This window comes from Nannospalax galili, unplaced genomic scaffold (assembly GCF_000622305.1).
Source record: "Nannospalax galili isolate Female #2095 unplaced genomic scaffold, S.galili_v1.0 scaffold19, whole genome shotgun sequence".
Classification (NCBI taxonomy): domain Eukaryota; kingdom Metazoa; phylum Chordata; class Mammalia; order Rodentia; family Spalacidae; genus Nannospalax; species Nannospalax galili.
Window position 1 is genome coordinate 37,442 of NW_008342110.1, and position 19,799 is coordinate 57,240.

Below are 19,799 nucleotides of genomic sequence, written 5' to 3' on the forward strand. Positions count from 1 at the left end.
CTAAAAAGCATTCAGGAGACTTATATCTTACCTCATGTATTTTCTGGCATAAGGAAAGAAAGTATAAGACATATTGCAAAATAAAAACTGAAAAATTCTTCCAGTAGATGAATGGATAAATAAAATATGATAAATATCAAAAAAAAAGAGATGTTGTCTCTACGATGAATCATTTTGTTGACAGAAATGCACCAGGAAACTGTACTCATGGCTTTGAGGTAAATATATCACAGACAAGATGCAGGACAATGGGAAAGTTTTTATGATTTAATCATAAGTGCATGTTATATCTGCCAGCACAGTCTCACATTAAAGCATGGATTTTCATTTAACTTTGTGGGGTTTTTTTATAAGTAGAATTCTTGTAAGCATATTAATATTTATGTGCATCTATCCAGATTTTTAAAGGGAAAGACTGTTTTTCATGAGAGTCACAAGGAATTTTGTTTAACCATAGGCTCTATAGTAAAATTGCCCCAGTATAGCTTATATCAGACCAGGTGTAGCAGTCTGTACTAGAGTCTCTAGATGCCCTGGTCATTGTGCTGCTTTGTTAACCCTTAGGACATCCACACCAAGCCTCATGGGTCACTCATCATGTACCAGCTGGCCTGGCTCTCGAGGGAAGCTGACTGATCTTGGTGAAAGATCGTGAATGGCTGCAGTGACCAGCACTCAGGGGCGCCCTTGGTGACGGTAGCTACAGAACACAGCAAAGCAAAATCTGTCTGTCCAGTTTCATATTTAGCTCCACAGCCAGACATGTATTCTGACATAACAAATGCTATTATTTTTCATTATCAGTATCAAACTCAATGCCTGACACACAGTGGATATTTAATAAAAGTTTGTTTACATGAAAATAATAAGCACAGTTATCCCTTAAATTCTTGAAGTGCTTAGACATGTTGCTTCATTTCCATTATCTTCTGAAATACCTTGTTGGCTTAGAATTATGAATCTTTCTCACTTAGAGAGTCATTTTTACCTTGTACTGGTAGTGATTGTTTTATATTGAGATAGGACACTGCTCTTTGGTATGGTATGGGGGCCTAAGAGTATCCATAAAGATCAAGGTTGATGTTTCCAGGAACTAGGCCATGTGGAAAAGTATTAGAGAGAGCAGCATCACCTAAATTAACTTTCACCAACAAAGCAGTTCATGAAATATGCACTGGCTTTAACTGGAAAATAGTGGCAGAAGGCATGGTTAGCAGGCTGCAACAGAGCAGGGAAAAGTCACAGAAGGCCCAATGAGCTGGGAAAGGAGGTGGGAGATGGCCCAGTCTTATTTGTTCTACTTGGATCTGGGTGCTATGCTGTGGGTACAGACAACAAATCAGTACGTTACTGGAAGCACTTAGAGGTTGTGAGCTAAAGGTGTTGAAAATGAGAAATGTTAGAGGGGGATATTACTTTATTTTTATTGTTGTTACTGTTGTTATATGTGAATGTGTAATTTCAATAGCAGATTAACTTTGTCATGTGCAAATGTGGGCAGAAGGCAGAGAGTGATCACAGGATGAAATAGAGGGAGAGGTGGCTGTGAAATGAGAGATGAGACTAGAAAGATAGCTTCAAACTAAGATAATTAGGGAAACAAGTGTAAGAATCTTGGAAGAGATTAGAAATGACTTTCCACTGAAATATTGAAAAACAATAATTATAGTAGTCATATTTTGAATTTGCTGCCTATTCCTATACACTTTGGAATATAGTGTTTTAATTAAATATACTGGACTTACCACTTTCTGTCTGGATTTCTATTTTTTTGTGTGTGACTGTATTTTTCCTTCCCCATTAACATGGAAGCCATCAAAGGCTACTGAACAAAACTGATGTGTAGATCTCCCATTCAACAGCACAGTGAACTTGACTGGATGAGCAGATTTGATGGGGTGTCATGAGAAATGGGAGTCTCAAAGGGGTAAGAAGCTTGCTAGCAAGTGGCAAAATGCAAAGTAAGTCAGAATCCATATTTTTCCCACCATTTGATATACCACAACATCAGCTGCAGTAACAAGACATGAACAGCAAAGGAACATCAGGAAATCAGAATATAAATAGACTGCTCCACCGAGAGGAATGTTATTAGATGAAAGAGAATTCTAGAATGAGCTTGGCCTTTACCAGCTTCACTAGCAGGGGCCCTGTTTTCAGTCAAGGATATAAAGTAATAAGAGTGACCTTGATAAGTCTGCTCCTTCTGGGCTCTGGACACTGAGTCATACCTCTTTGACCCACTCAACAGTTGGTCTGGGACAAAAGGTTCCAGAAATGGAGCCTTAGTTCAGCCAAACTAGGGGCTTTTCACTTGGCATTATGAAACCCTGGCTTGAATTCCCTTTCAAAAAGCTTCAGTAACTGATGACTCAGTCTCCCTCTGGCAGAGGCCCAATGATAAGAGAGATGGTTACAAAGCTTTAGAGGAAGAATGTGGGGTGAAGAGGGAAGGTCTGTGTTCTGGCCAAGAATTTGATAATTAGGCAGTGGCATCTGGTCCTCCATTTGGATCCTGTTGACAAGAAGACCATATACTGGTGATTGCCTTGCTAATTCAGGGAGCCGAGGCTGAATGAAATGGTATAACAACTGAGAAAGACCCAACTGAAATTAAATGATCTCATCTCAACAAAGCTTTTAAAAATTAAAGATTATATCTTTCATTTAAGGCTCTAGATCAATTTAAATCACTGCTCATCCAGCGTACTATTGTATTCATACATATTATAAGGTGTGTCTTTCAAAGGTTGATGTATTGCATCTGTCTATCACCTTTGAGGCAGGTAGAAACAGATTCTGGGTTTGCTTATTATTTGTATGACTTTGAGTCGGAAGCTTAGTCTCCTTTACTTTTAGATTTAACACCTTTTCATTCATGTTTTATTTCTCTGTGTGGGTGGAGCATGGGGTGCCTGTAGTCAGAGGATGACTTAGAGTGTTGGTTTTTGTCTTCTACCATGTGGGTCCTGGGGGTCATCACACTTGGAGGCAAGTACCCTTACCCACTGAGTCATTTCTCCAACCTTTATTTTTATTTTAACTTATTTTTCTATTTTTGTGTCTGTGCAGGTACATGTGTTTGGGTGTGCACATATGTGTGGGTGCCAAGATGCTTGTATTGTGCATGTTTAGGTTCATGTGTGTGCATGTGTTATGTGCATGTGTTTATCAAAGCCAGGTGTCGTTATTTAGGAGATGTATGCCCACCTTTACTTTATGAGACAGGGCCTCTCACTAGTCTGGAACTCATCAAGTAGGCTAGCTTGGCTGACCATTGGACCCTAGGGATCTGCCTGTCTTGGCCATGCCAGCACTGGGTTTACAAGCACATGCCACCATGCCCTGCTTCTTTCTGCTCTTACATGGTTTTAGGGACTTGAACTTGGGTCCTTATGTTAGCAAGTTAAGCACTTTACTGACTGAGCTATCTCCTAGGTCCCTGAAAACTTATCCTAATCTATAAATTTATCCTTATCTATAAAACTTATCCTTATCTATAAAATGGGAGTATTTTTTCAAATGAGCCTTCATTTGTTTTTTAAAATTTTTATTAATTATTTTTATTTTTATGAGTATGCGTGTATTGCCTGCATGTAGATAAGTGCACCTGTGTCGTGCAATGCCCACAGAGGACAGAAGAGGCTGTTGGATCCCTTTGAACTGGAGTTATGGACAGTTATTAACTGCCATGTGGGTGCTGGGATTAGAACCAGGGTTGTCTGCAAGAACAGTCAGTGTTCTTAACTGCTGAGCCATCTCTCCAGCCCCTAAAATGGAAGTTTTATAAAAGAAAAATGAAAATAATAGAAACTACCAATTATCTGTGTGGTGGTGCCCTAATAGTTGTGATATGCATAATTTTATTTAAATGATAAAACTTCACCAATTAACTAGTGTTAACACTTCTGTTTTTATCAATGAAAAACTGAAGCACAAAGAAATTAACTTATCAAAAGGAATACAATGGGCAAATTGGGAAGTGGGGGGTTCAATCCAGTTAATATTTCTTGAGAATGAAATGTTATAAAATGTATAAAAGATCTAGGCAGTACGGATGTACCAAAGATGTTAATAAATCTGCATCCTTTTTACTCTCTTAGAAGGGGAAGTGCAACTACTATTTATGAGGCACATGAATTGGAGAACATCAAGAGACATTTTCAGATGTTCCATGACAAGACACTGAATGACAGCTGGACTCTATCTTCCACCAACGCTCACATGTGCATTTCTTTTCTGAATCCATAGTCAAATCCTTGCAATCTCTCACTTTTCCTGAATACTGTCCCTATCTGTCTGATTACACACCCAACATAGAAAAAACTTACTTTTATGACTCCCATTACTTCCCCATTCTTGGTTTCTCAACACCGTATGATTCTACATGCTGTTTCTGAATTTCAAATGTCATGTAATCCAAAATAATAATAGAAACAGCTACACTTCAGAGAAAGCACACTGCATGTCAGAGATTAGGTTGTTTAATACCCCGAACCCTCAATAACAGCACTGTGGGAATGTGCTGTTAGCATCCCTACTACTTCAGAGAAGAAGCTGGAGCCATGAGAGTTAAAGAACTTGGCTCCAGCCCTACAGTCAGTGTGTGATAGAGTCTCGTCTCAACCAAAATACAGTTAATAGCAAAGTCCATGCTTTTAAGAATGTGAGAAAATTTGGAGTTGTCAAAACTCAAGGCAAATTGGGGTAGGAATATGCCCAGTCACATAGCAGGTTACTAGGGATGCTGGGTAAGACATATCCAGAAACTGACATCTTTAAAATATATTCAATTACATCTTAGCCTAAGTAATTCATGTTCATCCCATATCCTGTATCACAATGCAAGCTCTCTTCATTTCATGAAAGAGTGAATTAGGATGGTGCAGTACAGATATTTAACAGTGAAAGACTCCAAATTCTTCTAACTATGTAAATGTAGTAAGTTTACTGCGTAGCTTCAGGGCACAAAAACATGTTTTGGGCACTAGAAAAAAATTAGCAATAAGAAGTGACCACTTCCCTCAGAAACAGTAGAATTAATAATCACACTGAAAAGCATATAAAATGCCATAGGAGAAGAACAAAGTGTTGAAATTGTATGGGATAGATGAAAAACCTCCTAGTGTTCAGGATTCTGGGAAAAGTTTTAAGTAGAAGGTGTTATTTGAGATGTAGTTCAGGGGAAATGAACTAGATGCAAAGGGTTGCTGGACTGGTAGCCTGGATACAAAAATACGAAGAGATAGGTGTCCTGTTCAGCGATGAGCATTCTGCAGCGGTTTGCTCTCTGCACATGGGCCAATCGTGGGTCTCTGGGTGAATCACCATCTGCTGCATAAGGAAACTTCTCTGATGAAAGTTAAGAGATGCATTTATCCTGAGTGTAGAGGTTGCACTGAAGATGTGTCACTTAGGATTAAGCATCTCACAAACAGTTTTTCTCTGTGTTTGATCAGTTCTGGAACTCTGTACCATCTCCATCTGTTGCAAAAAGAAGCTTCTTTGGTGAGAGGTAAAAGGTACACTTGTCTATATGGACCCATACTGAGAGGTTTTTTTTATCAAATTGGGAGAGGATGATGGGGAGAGGTGCAGAGAGGGGAGGGGATCCAAGTACTATCAAATTGTATTGTATGAAAATTGCAAAAATTCAATTAAAAACTGCAAAGAGAAAGTGCATGAGACTCAGAGCATATTATTTCCTTTGCAGGAATGAAGGGGAATAACTGTTTAGGAAATCAGTAAAGATGCTAGACTTGGTAGACAGTGGTGAATCCCTGAGGAGTTTGAATAGGGTGATAGCGATGCAGAATTGGATTGTTGAGTCTAGCATCCCAGTCTAGACGATAGATACTGTCAAGAGGGGAGGGGGAAACAGGATACCAGTAAAGGAAAGGTAAGGAGATGCTAGGTAAAAAGAAAAAATGACTGATTTTTAATACCAGATGGATTTCCCCTTATTTCTGATAAAAAGAGGAGTTTTAATAGGTAGCCTTTTCCTGGATGGTTAAGAATTTATCTTTTCCTTTCAGTAAGATGCTATTTGGAATAAACTAACTTAAAATCAACTAACAGCCATTGTTAGTTGCATCTGCATTTGTTCACAGGTAGCCAGGACACCGAAGAGAAAGAATAGGACACGAAGAGAGTACATTCGCTTCCAAACGGTTCTTGTTACTAAAGACATCAAGCCCTCCAACAGATGAGGTAGGCGGGAAAGGCTTGACTCATCAGGGTCTAGGTTCCACTCTCAGCTTTAGACAAAGTCCCCATTAACTTCCCTGATGTTCAGCTTGTTCTCCACATCGGCATGGTATAACAATGAAATCTGATTTAGAGAGTGACGTGATGCCACATGTGAAATGTATCCAGCCAAGGCAGATCCACAGTAAGTAACTGGTAAATGGTATCTAATGACACGGAATTAGCATCAGCTTTTTCATAGCTCTCTGACCCCACGTCCTACAACACTCCCTCATTCCCTGAGCTCAAGCTGCCCATGTCAAGCCCATTCCTACCCCAGGGAATTGGAATCTGCAGTTCCATTTGTCTAACAGCATTTCTCCCAATTAAGTACACAGCTGACTCCCTGTCCCTTATCACAGAGCTGACCTCTCCTCTAAACCCTCCCTAACTGTTCAAGTAATGAAACACCATCCCTTGTTGGAATATATTTTGTATTTATATTCTCTACCACATGTGTCAGCATCTAAACCTGTCTAATCTGCATAGTATACCCTCTTTACTTTCTAGTTTGTACAGCAGAGACCTTGTCAACATTCATTTTTGACAGGCTTCTGGAAACAGACCCTTATACATGGTGTGCTTAAAAACTGTTTCTTTGAACCCTGTGGTGATAGAGAGAAGATTAAACCACAGAACAGGTAGAAGCACCAATATTAGTTCCTCCTGCAGGGCATTTCTGGGGCCTAGAACTTTGCCTAGACTTAGCAGGTTATATAGAGCTGGTACCAGCTTAGGTTGTCATTCTAGGAATTTTCAAGTGATGGGTATTTTCTATGTGAAGGAGAAAGTTTCATAAGTAAGGTGGAAATGTGAATCTCGGTAAAGGATTGACATCTAGAAAAAGAGCTTGCATTAGTGTTACAGACACTGTTTTAGAGAAACCAAGAAAAGTAATTGTGGAACACCTTCAGGGGACATGCCCTAGCTCAGTTGTTCAGGCTTTAGCTCCCAAAAAGGTTCCTTCTATGGCAAGGATCAAAGAGAGCAGAGAACAGAGGCGGGAGATTCCAAATTCCCTCTTCTCTAAACTCCTTCAGTCTCTAAAACATTGAGATTCTGAAAATTTTTGTATGAAGAAAGGATTATGATTTGAAAACCTAATTATTTCCCCATCCCCTACCTTGTATTTCAGAAGACAGCGATCCCAAGAGTTTAAGAGCTGGGGCTTGTCATCTCTCATTCTGACCACTTTGTGTGAGGCACTATCTCAGAAAAGATGGGACTGCGATTTCATTAAAACATAATCTGGACTGAAGGGAGTTGGACAGGCTCGTGAGTGGCTTCTTACATAAAAAAAGTTTTAAGTAAAGAGGCATATGGCTAAAAACCTCAGTCTGAGATCTGTTCATGTGCAATTGCCACAGATCCCTAAGAAGGGATCCTATAGTCTGTGTCCTGAGGGTGGCCGAGCTGGATCTCCACACTCTGGCTGCAGGATGACCATTTTAGAGAGACCTATCCTACTGCTTGAGGCCTTAATAAAGGTGACAGGCAAGCAGATAGGCAGGTAGAATTCACATTACTTAAGGGCCCTGGCCTCTTGGTTTATTTTAAGGAGAACCTGATATTGAAGACAGAAAATTCTCTGGCTTCAAGTGATAATAGCTTCTGGGGGATGACCTGGCTCTGAGGATTATGGAGATGCTCCGTAGTACTGATACACAGGGGCATTGGTATTTTAGCATATAATCAAAATTCAGTTCTTAGTTTTAGGACTTAAGATTTCCTTTAATATATAGTTTATATAAGCATGTACAGATGAATTCATATAAACATATGTGTCAATATTCATCAATAATTAGAATTAATCAATAAAACCCCATTTTTCCAAAAACATATTCCTAGAAATTGCATCACAAAGTACTTATCATGAAACTAATGATGCTTTCGTGGAAACAAGGTTACAATCAGGGATCTGAATACCTTAAACACCTTCAACCAATAACCAGCAATCTCATAAAACACATCATCAAAATGTCATCCTCTAAAATTATAAAAGTTAAACTTAGAGTTCTGAATACATACACTTAATATACTGATTACACAAGGGGGCTCAGCATTATAAACTACACAAGTGGCCCCATTTGTAGCTCTTCTTCAAAAAATGTAAACAAAAATAAAGGTATTAGATAAAATAACCTTATGCCATTATCAATAGCCACTTACATGACTTTCAGACCAGGAAACGTCAAAAGTTATTCGGTTCAGTAGCTTTGTAGACTCTTTATGTAACAATCTTATCAGAGAATAATTCACAGTCTGGTCCACATTTGATTTTAATAGAATTATATGTGTTTGGTGGGAATTCATTTTACAGCCAAGGACTTTTTTCTCCAAATACATTTTAACATGGAAAACAGGCATAGGAACTTAGTTCATGTTACTGCAAAGTTGTTTGTAAAATAGGGCTAATTTTTACCAAAATTAGCCTCCATCTTTCTCTGTTCACCCTTTTACTTTGAGAATGACACAGTTCTTTTAAATGAGAGTGTGATACTAAATCCACGTGTTGAGCAATGTGGAGTCACCAAATGAGGACTGGCAGTTTTGGAGGAGCTGATACCCCACGGCTGCCTTCAGTTTGGTTTCCAACACAGAAACCTCATGCTCTAAACTGATCTCATCTCTTAGCGAATACATCCTTAGCCCTTGAGGGCGCAGGCATGCTTACAGTAATTCAAAACATCCATAAAAATAATAAACATATAGAATATCATTTTATGATTTACAGAATGTCTCCATAAACGTTATTTATCTCCGAAGCAGCTTATATGAAGTAAGCAAAAGAGATTCTGAGGTCAGAGACGTTCAACTTTCGGTTCTATCCACTCAGTAAGTCGGCCATTGACTTAGTGCACATGCCACTTTCTTATCGACATGCTCACGGAGGTGATGAGTGCATGGGCAGCCAAAGCAGGTTGACTCTCATCACCAGGTCCAGATCTATGGGTCCTGGTAGCTTGCTGCTTCTTTCTTTGTATTAGAAAAGAACCACCATTAAAATGGTGCTTACTTCCAAATGGATGCCGAGTCTAGTGACAACAAGGGAGCAAGGACTTGAAAACCCAGCCACAGAGTCAGTATGCAAGTCAGAACTTCAATTCCCTTCATGTTTGACAAGAATGGATGCCTAGTCAGAACTCTAGCAGATCAGTCTTCACAAGAATCATTTCAGCACTGAGCAATACTTCTCAGCAGCTTCCGGGAGTTCTCTTTCAGAGCCTACTTCCCTTTGCTAAAGAAAGACTTTGTGTCCAGGAAAAATAACCTTCACATGACAGAGAATTCTTTTTGGCAATGGATGGTCGTGGTAGTCCTTCTTCCTCATGCCACAGTCTCTTTCCTATCAAGTTCAATTTCAGAACTAAAGTCAACATAAACAGGAATGGAAGTGATACTTCATGAGCAGCTCCAGAAAAGAATCTGGTAATTAACCCTGAGACGTATCAAACCATAGCCAAGATGAAAGATGAAACCTCACCTGGCTCTGGGAAGTGGTGCTTTCCTCTCTGGGACCTTTGATCTGGAATTGCTGGGACTATCAGCTTTGAGCGAAAGACATCAGGTTAATTAACTGGAAGGGCAGGGCTGACCAGCTGAGGCATTTGGAAGGCCCAAATTAGGAATGAAGTTCCTTTGAAATTAAGTCAAAAGGCTTTTTGAGGTAGCAGAGGGCTGACTATGGCAGCATTGTGTTGTCCTAGTAACGGAAAGAAATCTTAAAGACGCCTCCCCTGCCCCAAGACACACACTCCAAGCTTCAGTTGGCAAACATAGAAAGCAAGTTTCAGAGACGGACGGACATTGCTCAAGGTATTCCAGCCACTTTAGGATCATAGAGAGCCAGGACCGACATCTAGGTCCTCTGACTTGGAGTCAGACATGTTTCCCACTCCCAGCACTCCTGGGCTCTGCACTTTCCACCTAAGGGAGACCACGAGTGAGATGGTCACACACACAGTATTGTGTTCCATCAGTTCTTTCCATGGTGAGCAGCAAAGTCAAATTGGAAAGCTTTGAATTGGTACTGTGGGTTTCACCACATGCTCTTGGAAAAGATTTCAGCATCTCTTAACACCCACAATACTGCCAGCCTTGCCTAAGGTTCTTTAAATGTCTCATCCTAGCTGACAGGAAAGTAAACACCTCAGACAAGACAGGGCCTGGTCCTGGTACTAGGGGAAGCTGTGTTCAGCTTCCCTCCAAGGTTGCTGCGGAGATCATTTCTCACTGACAAGCCTGTCTTCCATGTCCTCCATGGCAAATGAAGAGAGCTGGCCCTCAACAGAACACTGACACAAGAAAGGGCAAGCGGAGGTCTGTGACTGACACAGGGCTGGCTAAGAGGATGCATGCTTGCACCCAGACACATGGGGGTGAGGTGGGGTGTATAAGTGCCCAGAACAGAAAAAAGAAAGGACTGTGGTTGTTTGAACACAGCTGTGGCAGATGTGACCAAGCAAGAAATGTGACCAACACAGGCATGCAGAGTATGTGCTTTGACAATATCTGTGAGAGGACACGGCAAAGAAGGCGTATTTGGAAACTGAGAATCTAGCACAGTGAATGCTTGCAAGACAGACTGTGAACAGCAAGGAGATGTGTATGCCAGGAACACTAGAGATGTTCAAGCAAGACTACAGACTCCAGGAAGAAGAAACTCTGGCAAGCAAAAGGGAATTAGGAGGCCCTCTGTCCCCTGACTCCCTCAAATGCCAGCTGCTGGAATCCCAGAGGAAAGCCCAGTGTTACTGTATGCTGTTGGAAGGCCTTGGTTGTAGAGAGTGCCCCGTGCAGTCATGCACAAGCAGCAGCTTAGGACCTGGTCTCGATTGGAGCCACAGCTGTCTTCTGGGTCACTGTCCCAGGGGCCTAAGTGTCACTGGACTGAGCAGCCACCAAAGGAGAAGTTGCTGTAGGGTGGCACTGACTCTCCCATTGGCCACCACATTCCACTGCATCCCTGGAAGGGGAGAAGATTAGAAGACTCAGCATCAGAATGGATGAACAAGCCCACCCAGTTCAGGGTCCCTCATGCTCCATGCAGATGGGTGGTAGCTTAGACTCTAAACTAAGAATTCTCAGCGACATACCCGCCTATGTACTTATTCTGGAACAACTTTAGTTTTTAGAAATAGCCCATTAATATTCATCCCAAATTTCCTCCTACAACTTCTACCCAGTAGAACTACTGTGCATTCAAGGTCCACTCAGAGTTCTGCTCTCTACTGATGATGCCCTCCAAGTTTTCTCTTCCTTAGGCTAATAGCTTACTATGGATTATGGGTTCCAGATTATATCCCATAATGAGCACTGTCTTCTGAACAAAATTCATACTATAATGATCTTTCTTAAAATTTAGCACCTGAAAAAAATATAGCACCTGGAAGGAGCGTCATAGTAAGCATGGCATATTATGTCCTTTTCATCGGTGGTTTAGTTTACTTGAATGAAAGTCGTTAAATTGAGCTCATTTCTAGCAACGCTAATATGCTATTGGCTAGCACTGAGTTTCTTATAACACACACACATATTGAAATAAGAGAAAACTATATTGTTTTAATTTAATTCAACTTGTGTTAATTAAAATTGTTACTTCTTACTGTTCCTTACCATGCTGTTAGCACTTGATTTATGTATTTCAGTCAGAATACAGAACGTTTGTTTCAGTTAAACTTTATCTTATGGGTTTCATATAATTTTTTTCTGGTTGATATCATGCTATATGATAATATAAGAATTTCAATATTTGAGGGGCTAGAGATATGACTCAGTGTTTAAGAGCACTGGCTGCTTTTCCAGACAACCTTAGTTTAGCACCCAGTACCCACATGGCTTCTATAACTCTAGTTCCAGGGGATCTAATACCCTCTTCTAGTCTCCACGGGTTTGCAGGCATGTAGTACACTTACATAAATGTAACCAAAACATTCATACACATAAAATGAAAATTTAAAATGTCAACATTAGAGATAGCTATTTATGCCTACTTAAACTAGGCTTTTCTACACAGAAGGATCAGATAACCTGTAGAGCTATTGATACGTAGACGTTTCAATTTAATGCTGTGTTTTAGATGTTTCAAATCAAGGTAAAAATATTTAGCCAGACAGAACAAAGTATCAATATAAACTATGCCGTAAGCATGTAAGCCTCAATGTGCTTAAGCATGGACCCACCATGGCAGGCTTTGCCCAATGACTTTCTCAAATGTCTCACCAAACCACTTCTCTGTCCTAAGAGATGAAGACCTCATTTGGCAAGAATTACTTTTAATCATGTATATAACCAGTGTCTTAGAATTCTGATAAAGTCTACAATTTTTGAAGTCCATCCTTAGTTTTTCTTGAAGAACAGGGACAAGGTTTACTCATTTTTAAGCTTTGGCTGTTCTACCTGTTCAAGAAGAGAGACATTTAGAGCTGTTATCCACCAGCTTTTAAGGCCACGGAATTTTGTATGCTTTGGTTTAGAAATAGTTAAAGGTTTCCCATTAATTCCAGATGACAACCTTCCCCTACAGGGTTCTCTTCTTTCTAGTTGGAGTCTGTTCTTATCGCAGCAGAATATGGACTATTCTCTAAATAATGAGATCTATCTATTTTGGGGCTTGACACTTGCTCGGAGCATACTTTTGATTCGATCTTGGCTATATGTCCCTCCTTCCAGAAGTTTCACATGCCATTGAAAAATATAAAATCTTTAGGCAACTCAAAATGTTTCCCTCACAATGTTACATGTTGTCCCATATCTCTGTTTATTGAGTATGTTGAAAATATCTATGAAGAAGAAAAGAACAAATGGAAAGAAGGAGAGAAGGACGAGGAGACAGACTGCTCATCTCTCATTGGCCAATGGCCCAGACTCTCACTCCATGGAAGGCTCAACTACCTCAGTCAGAAAGGCAAATGGGGACTAAACAATAAAAACAGGGTGATCTAATAATATCATTAGCCAAGAATAGTAATTAATCAGCATAATCAACATAACATTTTCTTGTTCTTTGTCTTTCAAGTCTTTGAGATTAAAAAATATACGGCATTATATGACACAAGAAGAGACTGGCTTTTGGTGCAAAAGGTCACACTCAGTGCACATGACTTTCACATTCAAGGAGCTCCAATTGCTCTCAATTTAAGGTCACCCTCATAACTGAGCAAAAAGAAGCATCCAAATGCAGCAATGAGAACCAGAAGCACATGGGCTAACTATACTGCATGCAACGATGTCACTGTCCATTCTCATTGCTCATTTTCCCCATTTGTTAAATTTGGGGAAGAGGATGGTATATAAGAGCCTTTGCAGCTCTGACATTCTGATCCTGAGTAGCAGGGATTGTGGGTGACAGATACAGGTCTTCTGATTGGGTGGCAGCTGTGTGTGGGACTGTTCTCCAAAGCTGTGGGTAATTGCTTCAAATTTGGCTTTTAATATTCTATTGTTAGTATCTGATACTTTATATTCCATGAGGAGGGAAATGATTTTGCTGGAAATACAGGGAGGGTGATTTTGCATTTGTATTAAAGACTCTAAAAACCATCAATTTCTAAATCTGTGAAATGACACTGCAAAGTTGCTAAATGTATTTGGGTAGAACTGCACAGGGTGGGGCTCAGATGCCACAATGTAAAATGCAGTGAGATCACAACTGTCTTTCTTCAAACATATGTTTGCTCAAAAACATTGGCAGAGCTACTTGAAATCTCTGAAACAAAGCATCATTAAAAGAGAAGGCTCTTTCTTCAGTGATCTGGCCGATGAGTTTGAAAATGTAGTTTCTTGCTTTATTCATTTTGGTGAAATCCTTTACCAAACAACACATTTTCATATCTTTCTCAATGTTTAATCTTCATCACGTGTCTATAAAGAAGGCATGTACAGAGTATTATTTCCATTTCAGAGGAGGAGGACACTGCAATGCAGATGTGTATTGACTGATGTCCAATAGTGGCTCCAGCGCTATATATTGGGACTTCTGTCCAATTCTGCCTCCCAAACCAGGAGTTCTCTCCACTGGGCAACATGAGAATCATATTTTTTTGTGGTAAGAGTTTTGTAATGAAGTCTGATATTAACTATTAACAGATTAAGGAATAGTCTTAAAGTTACTAGGGTCTCATTAAAAAGAGGTGAGGAGGAGGAGGCACACTAGCTAAATCATCTGGAGACTGTGTATGATGAGTAGGAATGTCCCTGGAACAAACACAGAGTCTAAGGATTCACATCAGCCCTCTGATAGTAGAGGCAGAAACTCAATAAGAAGGGAAGAAATCTGCACTTAAAAATCACTTGAAACTGATTTTTACATACACAGGAGCATAACGTTCCCTGAGAAAGTATTAAAATTTTCTATTAATACTTGAGAGACATCTAGAGCTATATTCTTGGGACTACAGAGAAAAACAGAAGTGAGTCACAAGGACCAGAGTTAGAAGTATGAGACACTCAGTGGTATTCCAAAAGTGATCAGAATGGAAGCAGTGAAACAAGATAAAAAGTGCACGTCAGCCGGGCTGGTGGCGATGCCTGTAGTCCCAGCACTTGGGAGGCAGAGGCAGGCGGAGCTCTGTGAGTTCAAGGCCAGCCTGGTCTACATAGTGATTTCCAGGGCAACTGGGGCTACAGGGGACCCTTTTTCAAAAAAACGAAAAAAAAAAAAAAAAAAAAAGTGCATGTAAGGAAAGTGCAGAAGAGGGTATGGACTGGTTTTTATGACAAAAGATGAAAAGATAAGAAAACACTTGGTGACAGGATGAAATTGAGAAAGCAAAAATGTTAAGAGATGCACAAAGCAAAAATCGGAAGTGCTCTTCATGAGTTGCAAGATAGAATGTTTGCATATCATTAGCTGATTATAAACTGAATTGTCTAGAAATAGTGAGCACAAAGATTTGTAGCAAGCTATCAACAAGCTGCACGTTCAAAAGGCAACAGATCAAGTCAATTTACTCACTGAACTTCAGATTCACTGTCAGTCAGAATAGCATCTTCATCTTCAAGGATCAGAAGTCCCCAAATATGGATGCTGTTCTGCAGCGGTGCTCAACAAAAGGCACAGTAGCAAATGCCCCAAATTACAGAAGAAGAATCCAAGTGATTTCTTTCATGTGTTCTGCTTATTTTAAAGATAAAGACACAGTGTGGCCCCACTTTGCATTACTATGTCTCAAATATTTAACAAGAGCAGACTTCAAAACCCAGAGCCTTTAGCAAGCGAGGATCAAGTTATATTTTACTAGTTATGTTTTGTTTTTATTGTATTTTAAAATAATCTCTATGTGATTTTCCATTTTAGGTCACGATAGAGTTTCTTTTTTAAAAAATATTTATTATTTCTATTTTATGTGTATGCGTGTATTGCCCGCATGTAGGTAAGTGCCCGTGTCGTGCAATGCCCGCGGAGGACAGAAGAGGCTGTCAGATCCCCTGGAACTGGAATTACGGACAACTGTTAGCTGCCATATGGGTGCTGGGATTTGAACCCGGGTCTTCTGCAAGAACAGTCAGTGTTCTTAACTGCTGAGCCATCTCTCCAGCCCCGTGATAGAGTTTCTTATGTATATTTAGCTTTACATAAATATGTGATAGATGATAAACAGGTAGATAGAAGTATATTAAATTTACGTTTAATGTATTTAATGACAAATGGTAGATAAATAATAGCACACCGATATAGTAAAAAAAAAAAAAAAGCACAAAATCTTGTGAAAACAGCACTCGAGTACCAAGTCCACTATTAGAAGAGAAAACTGAATTTCAGAGAACTTAGTGTCTTAGCCAGGACATGTAAAGTAATGCATTTGTAGGGCAGATGCATCGGGATCTTGGACCAGAGCTCTCTGTACCATTTTGTACTACTTGCAGAAAGGATCTAGATATCTCAGTTTGCACAGTGTGGAATACCTATCTCTGTGGTCTCTGGACAAAATATATCCTCAGGGCTCTTCGATGCCTTCACCAACCACAGATATGTCAATATTCTGACATGCCAAAGTGCCAGACCAAGTCAGGTATGGCTAGTTCTGATTCCAACATACTTCTTTCCCCATTTCTAAATACACACGTGTAACTGAGAGGTCTATCCAATTGTCTTGCAAGATTTTTCCCCAGTGTCTTTTATGATTCCTAAATGACAAATAAAGGAAGTTTAAGTTTGAGACTTGGCAGGTCAGCCTGTGTTTGCTTTTGCTGCACCATTTCACTAGAAGATAACCTAAACAGACCTGGAAGAAAATGCCTTTGAAGTAGAGGTTCAAAGTAAAAAGAGCTCATATTGACTCTCTTCATTACATGCCAATTACTGTGCTAGATAAATCATGGACTACCTCACATAATGATCACAAAAGTCTCGTCACAGTTCAATTGTTGACAACGGAATGAGGCTACTAACTAGGCCCAGGTAGACAAAAAATGATAAACCTGAACTCAAAGCCTGGTCACGTGTGCCCTGTCAACCAACAGGCTCCCCAAACTGGCAGACATTGCCCTTAAGAAGTAGTTTAGGTGAATAAAGGTATAACAGGTGCACAAAAACCACTTAAGACCCTGTGGGATAAGCTGAGCTTCCAAGAGAAGGAGAACCAAGTGGTAAGAGAGCCCATAAGAAAAAGCAATTATTCCGTAGTGATTGGGGTTGGGTCTGGGATGAGGAAAGTTTAGTGAGCTCATATTGGAACTGTGCCTGAAGGAAATACTAAGCTTGTGCCAGGCAGGAAAGTAAGACAACATTCAAGGCAGCCAAAGTGGTCCCACGGCACACACAGCAGGAAATTCACTGTTTATCTTGTAACTTACTGCATAAAGGAGGAACAGGCTACAGCAGGAGAAATGAGAAGGAAAGAAGCTGGGGTCAGGCCCAGAAGGGTTTTCACCAATAGCCCACTGCAAGCCACATCAGACAGCTCAAGGTTATTCCATTACCCAACCAAGCTGTCAATTGCAGTTTAAATCCCACATGTCTGAATGGCCTTCCCTTTCTCCTAGATGATGATATGTGAAAAAATTTTCTCTCCGTGTTTTTTAAAATGTGATTCCAAAAGAAAAAAAGATATAGAAAAAAAAATTACAATTTACCACACTATTAAGGAAAAAGCTCCCTAGAATTGTCAAAACTTGTGAAGAGCTTTGAGTTCAATCCTTTTGGAAAATCATAGAAAAACTAGACAGAATACAGATGTTGTCCAGGATGGTTTGACTAATTTGTTTGTGTGTCTGTGTGTGGAACTTAGACCATCAAAAACAAGTGAGAAACTTCAACTTAAAGCCTGATGCCCTGAATCTAATAGAGGATAAAGTAGGGAACACACTGGAACTTTGAGTCACAGGAAAGGGCTTTCTGAACAGGACTCCTGTAACCCAGGTGTTTAGTCCAACAATTGATAAATGGGACCTCATGAAACTAAAAACCTTCAGCAAAGGGCACCAGCACTTGAGTGGAGGCAGCGTACAGAGTGGGAAAAACTTTACAAGCTCTACATCTGGCAGAGGGCTCGTATCTGGAATATACAAAGAAGTCAAAAAAACTAAACATTGAAAAACAGCTCAGTTGAAAAACAGGACAAGGAACTGAATGAAATAGGGAATTCTCAAAGGATGAAACACAAACGTCTGGGGAATATTTTTTAAAATGTTCAACATCTTTAGGCACGAGAGAAATGCAAATTTAAACCACTTTGAGATTTCATTTTACCCTAGTCAGAATGGCTAAGATTAAAAAAAACCAACAATGACAAATTCTGGTGAGGATGTGGGGAATGGGGGACTCTTATTCACTGCTGGTGAGAATGCGAACTGGTGCAGCCATGATGGAAATCAATGTGGCGGTTCCTCAAAATGCTAGAAATAGATCTAACACATGACTAGCCATACCACTCTTGGGAATACACTCAAAGTACTCTATAGCCTACTACAGAGATACATATTCATCCATGTTCATTGCTACTCTATTCACGATAGCAAGAAAAGGCAACAGCCTAGATGCCCATCAACCGACGAACAGATGATAAAAGTATGTTACACTTAAACAATGAAATAACATTAGCTGTTAAGAAAAATAAAATTATAAAATTCACAGGTAAATGGATATAGTACTGGAAACAATCATACTGAGTGAGGTAGCCTAGATCCAGAAAGACAAATGTTGTATGCTCTCTCTCATAAGTGTATGCTCTCTTTGAATCCTTAGATATATGTGTTTCAATTGGACAATCCATAGAGGGCAGGAAACTAGTAATTGGCCATGCAGGTGAGGCTTCATGGAAGGGGGGGATAGAATGTCATAATATAAATGGGGAAAGGGGAAGAATGAGGTAGGAAAGGTTAAATGGGGTGGGGAATGGGAGGGAGGAAAGAGGAAGGAGTATGGTGGGCCAATAACACTAAAGGTCTTGAGAAAAATCCATATGGAAACCTACCACTATAGAAGTTTCTTAAAGTATATACAAATACAATGTAAAAAGACATTAAAAGAGTTACCTTGTAGCAGGAGGACATTGCCCCTGCCATATACCATAAGCTAGTAAAGTCCAATAAACCATAAGCAAAGTAAAAACCCAATTTCAGGAATGGGCGCCCTCTTTTGGAGTTGTTGACCACGGTTCCCACAGACCCTCAAACATGACTGGCCATTGCCCCTGCTCTTGGTTACTCACCAGAATTTGACGGTAAGAGCCTCTTGCTTAAGACACTACATACATGAGTTGTAGAACAAACAAGGAGAAATCAAGCTCATGCTGACTCCAAAGCTTCAACTCTACTAGGTAGCTTTCATAGTGCTAGAAGTTGTTGTGCATGTTACCAAAAGAGAAAAGTAATCATCAACCTTTCCAGCTGTGAATCCTGTGAGCTACAATAACAACTGGTGTGGCAAGATATGTCCACTGGTGCAATAGTGGCACAAATGTTATGGGGGAAAAAACCACTTGATGATTGGATTTAAGGTCTACTTCACAAGACGGAACCCCTGCCTGACACTGATATCAGGCCCAAGAACCTGTGGCTAAACAGGTCACAGGCTATAAGGGAGAGCCTGCTACTATTATCTCGTAGTATTATACTGACTCCTTATGACTTATTGTTAGACTCTCACCAGAGAAGTTTCCTTATGCAGCAGATGGTGATTAACACAGAGACCAACAACTAGTCAACATGCAGAGAATAAGAGGCTGCAGAGTATGTATTCCTAAATAGGAGAACTATACCAAACTTCTGCCTCCCAAGGCTCAGGGATCATTGAGGAAGAGGGGCACAGAAAGATTTTAAGAGCCAGAGGTAGTGGGTGACCACAAGGAAGCAGTTTTCCAGAGAGCTGATGCTTTACTCATATGAGCTCACAGCAATGGTTGCAGCATGCATAAGACCCATAGAAGCCCATGTCAAACAAAATACCGGCAGAGAAATGGGTAAGTGGGGAAGAAATCATAAGCCCAGCTGAGGAACTACTGGCAAGCTATAGGTGCTGGGAGAGGGAGAGACGGTCTTCCTTAAGGGTATGATTCTGGGTAGGTTGAGTAAGCTCCAGTAGAATGACCTATACTGAAGGCCATTTGCGG

General features: G+C 40.2%; 1 protein-coding gene across 1 annotated transcript in view; it reads right to left on the reverse strand.

Annotated features, from left to right (window-relative positions):
* Positions 1 to 8,012: 8,012 nt before the first annotated feature.
* Positions 8,013 to 19,799, reverse strand: part of Htr4 (5-hydroxytryptamine receptor 4) — a 180,071-nt gene continuing 168,284 nt past the window's right edge. The window contains exon 7 of the mRNA XM_008837889.2: positions 8,013 to 11,212. Within this exon, the coding sequence (XP_008836111.1) occupies positions 11,122 to 11,212 (91 nt within the window). The 3' untranslated portion in view covers positions 8,013 to 11,121. The remainder of the gene's footprint in view (positions 11,213 to 19,799) is intronic.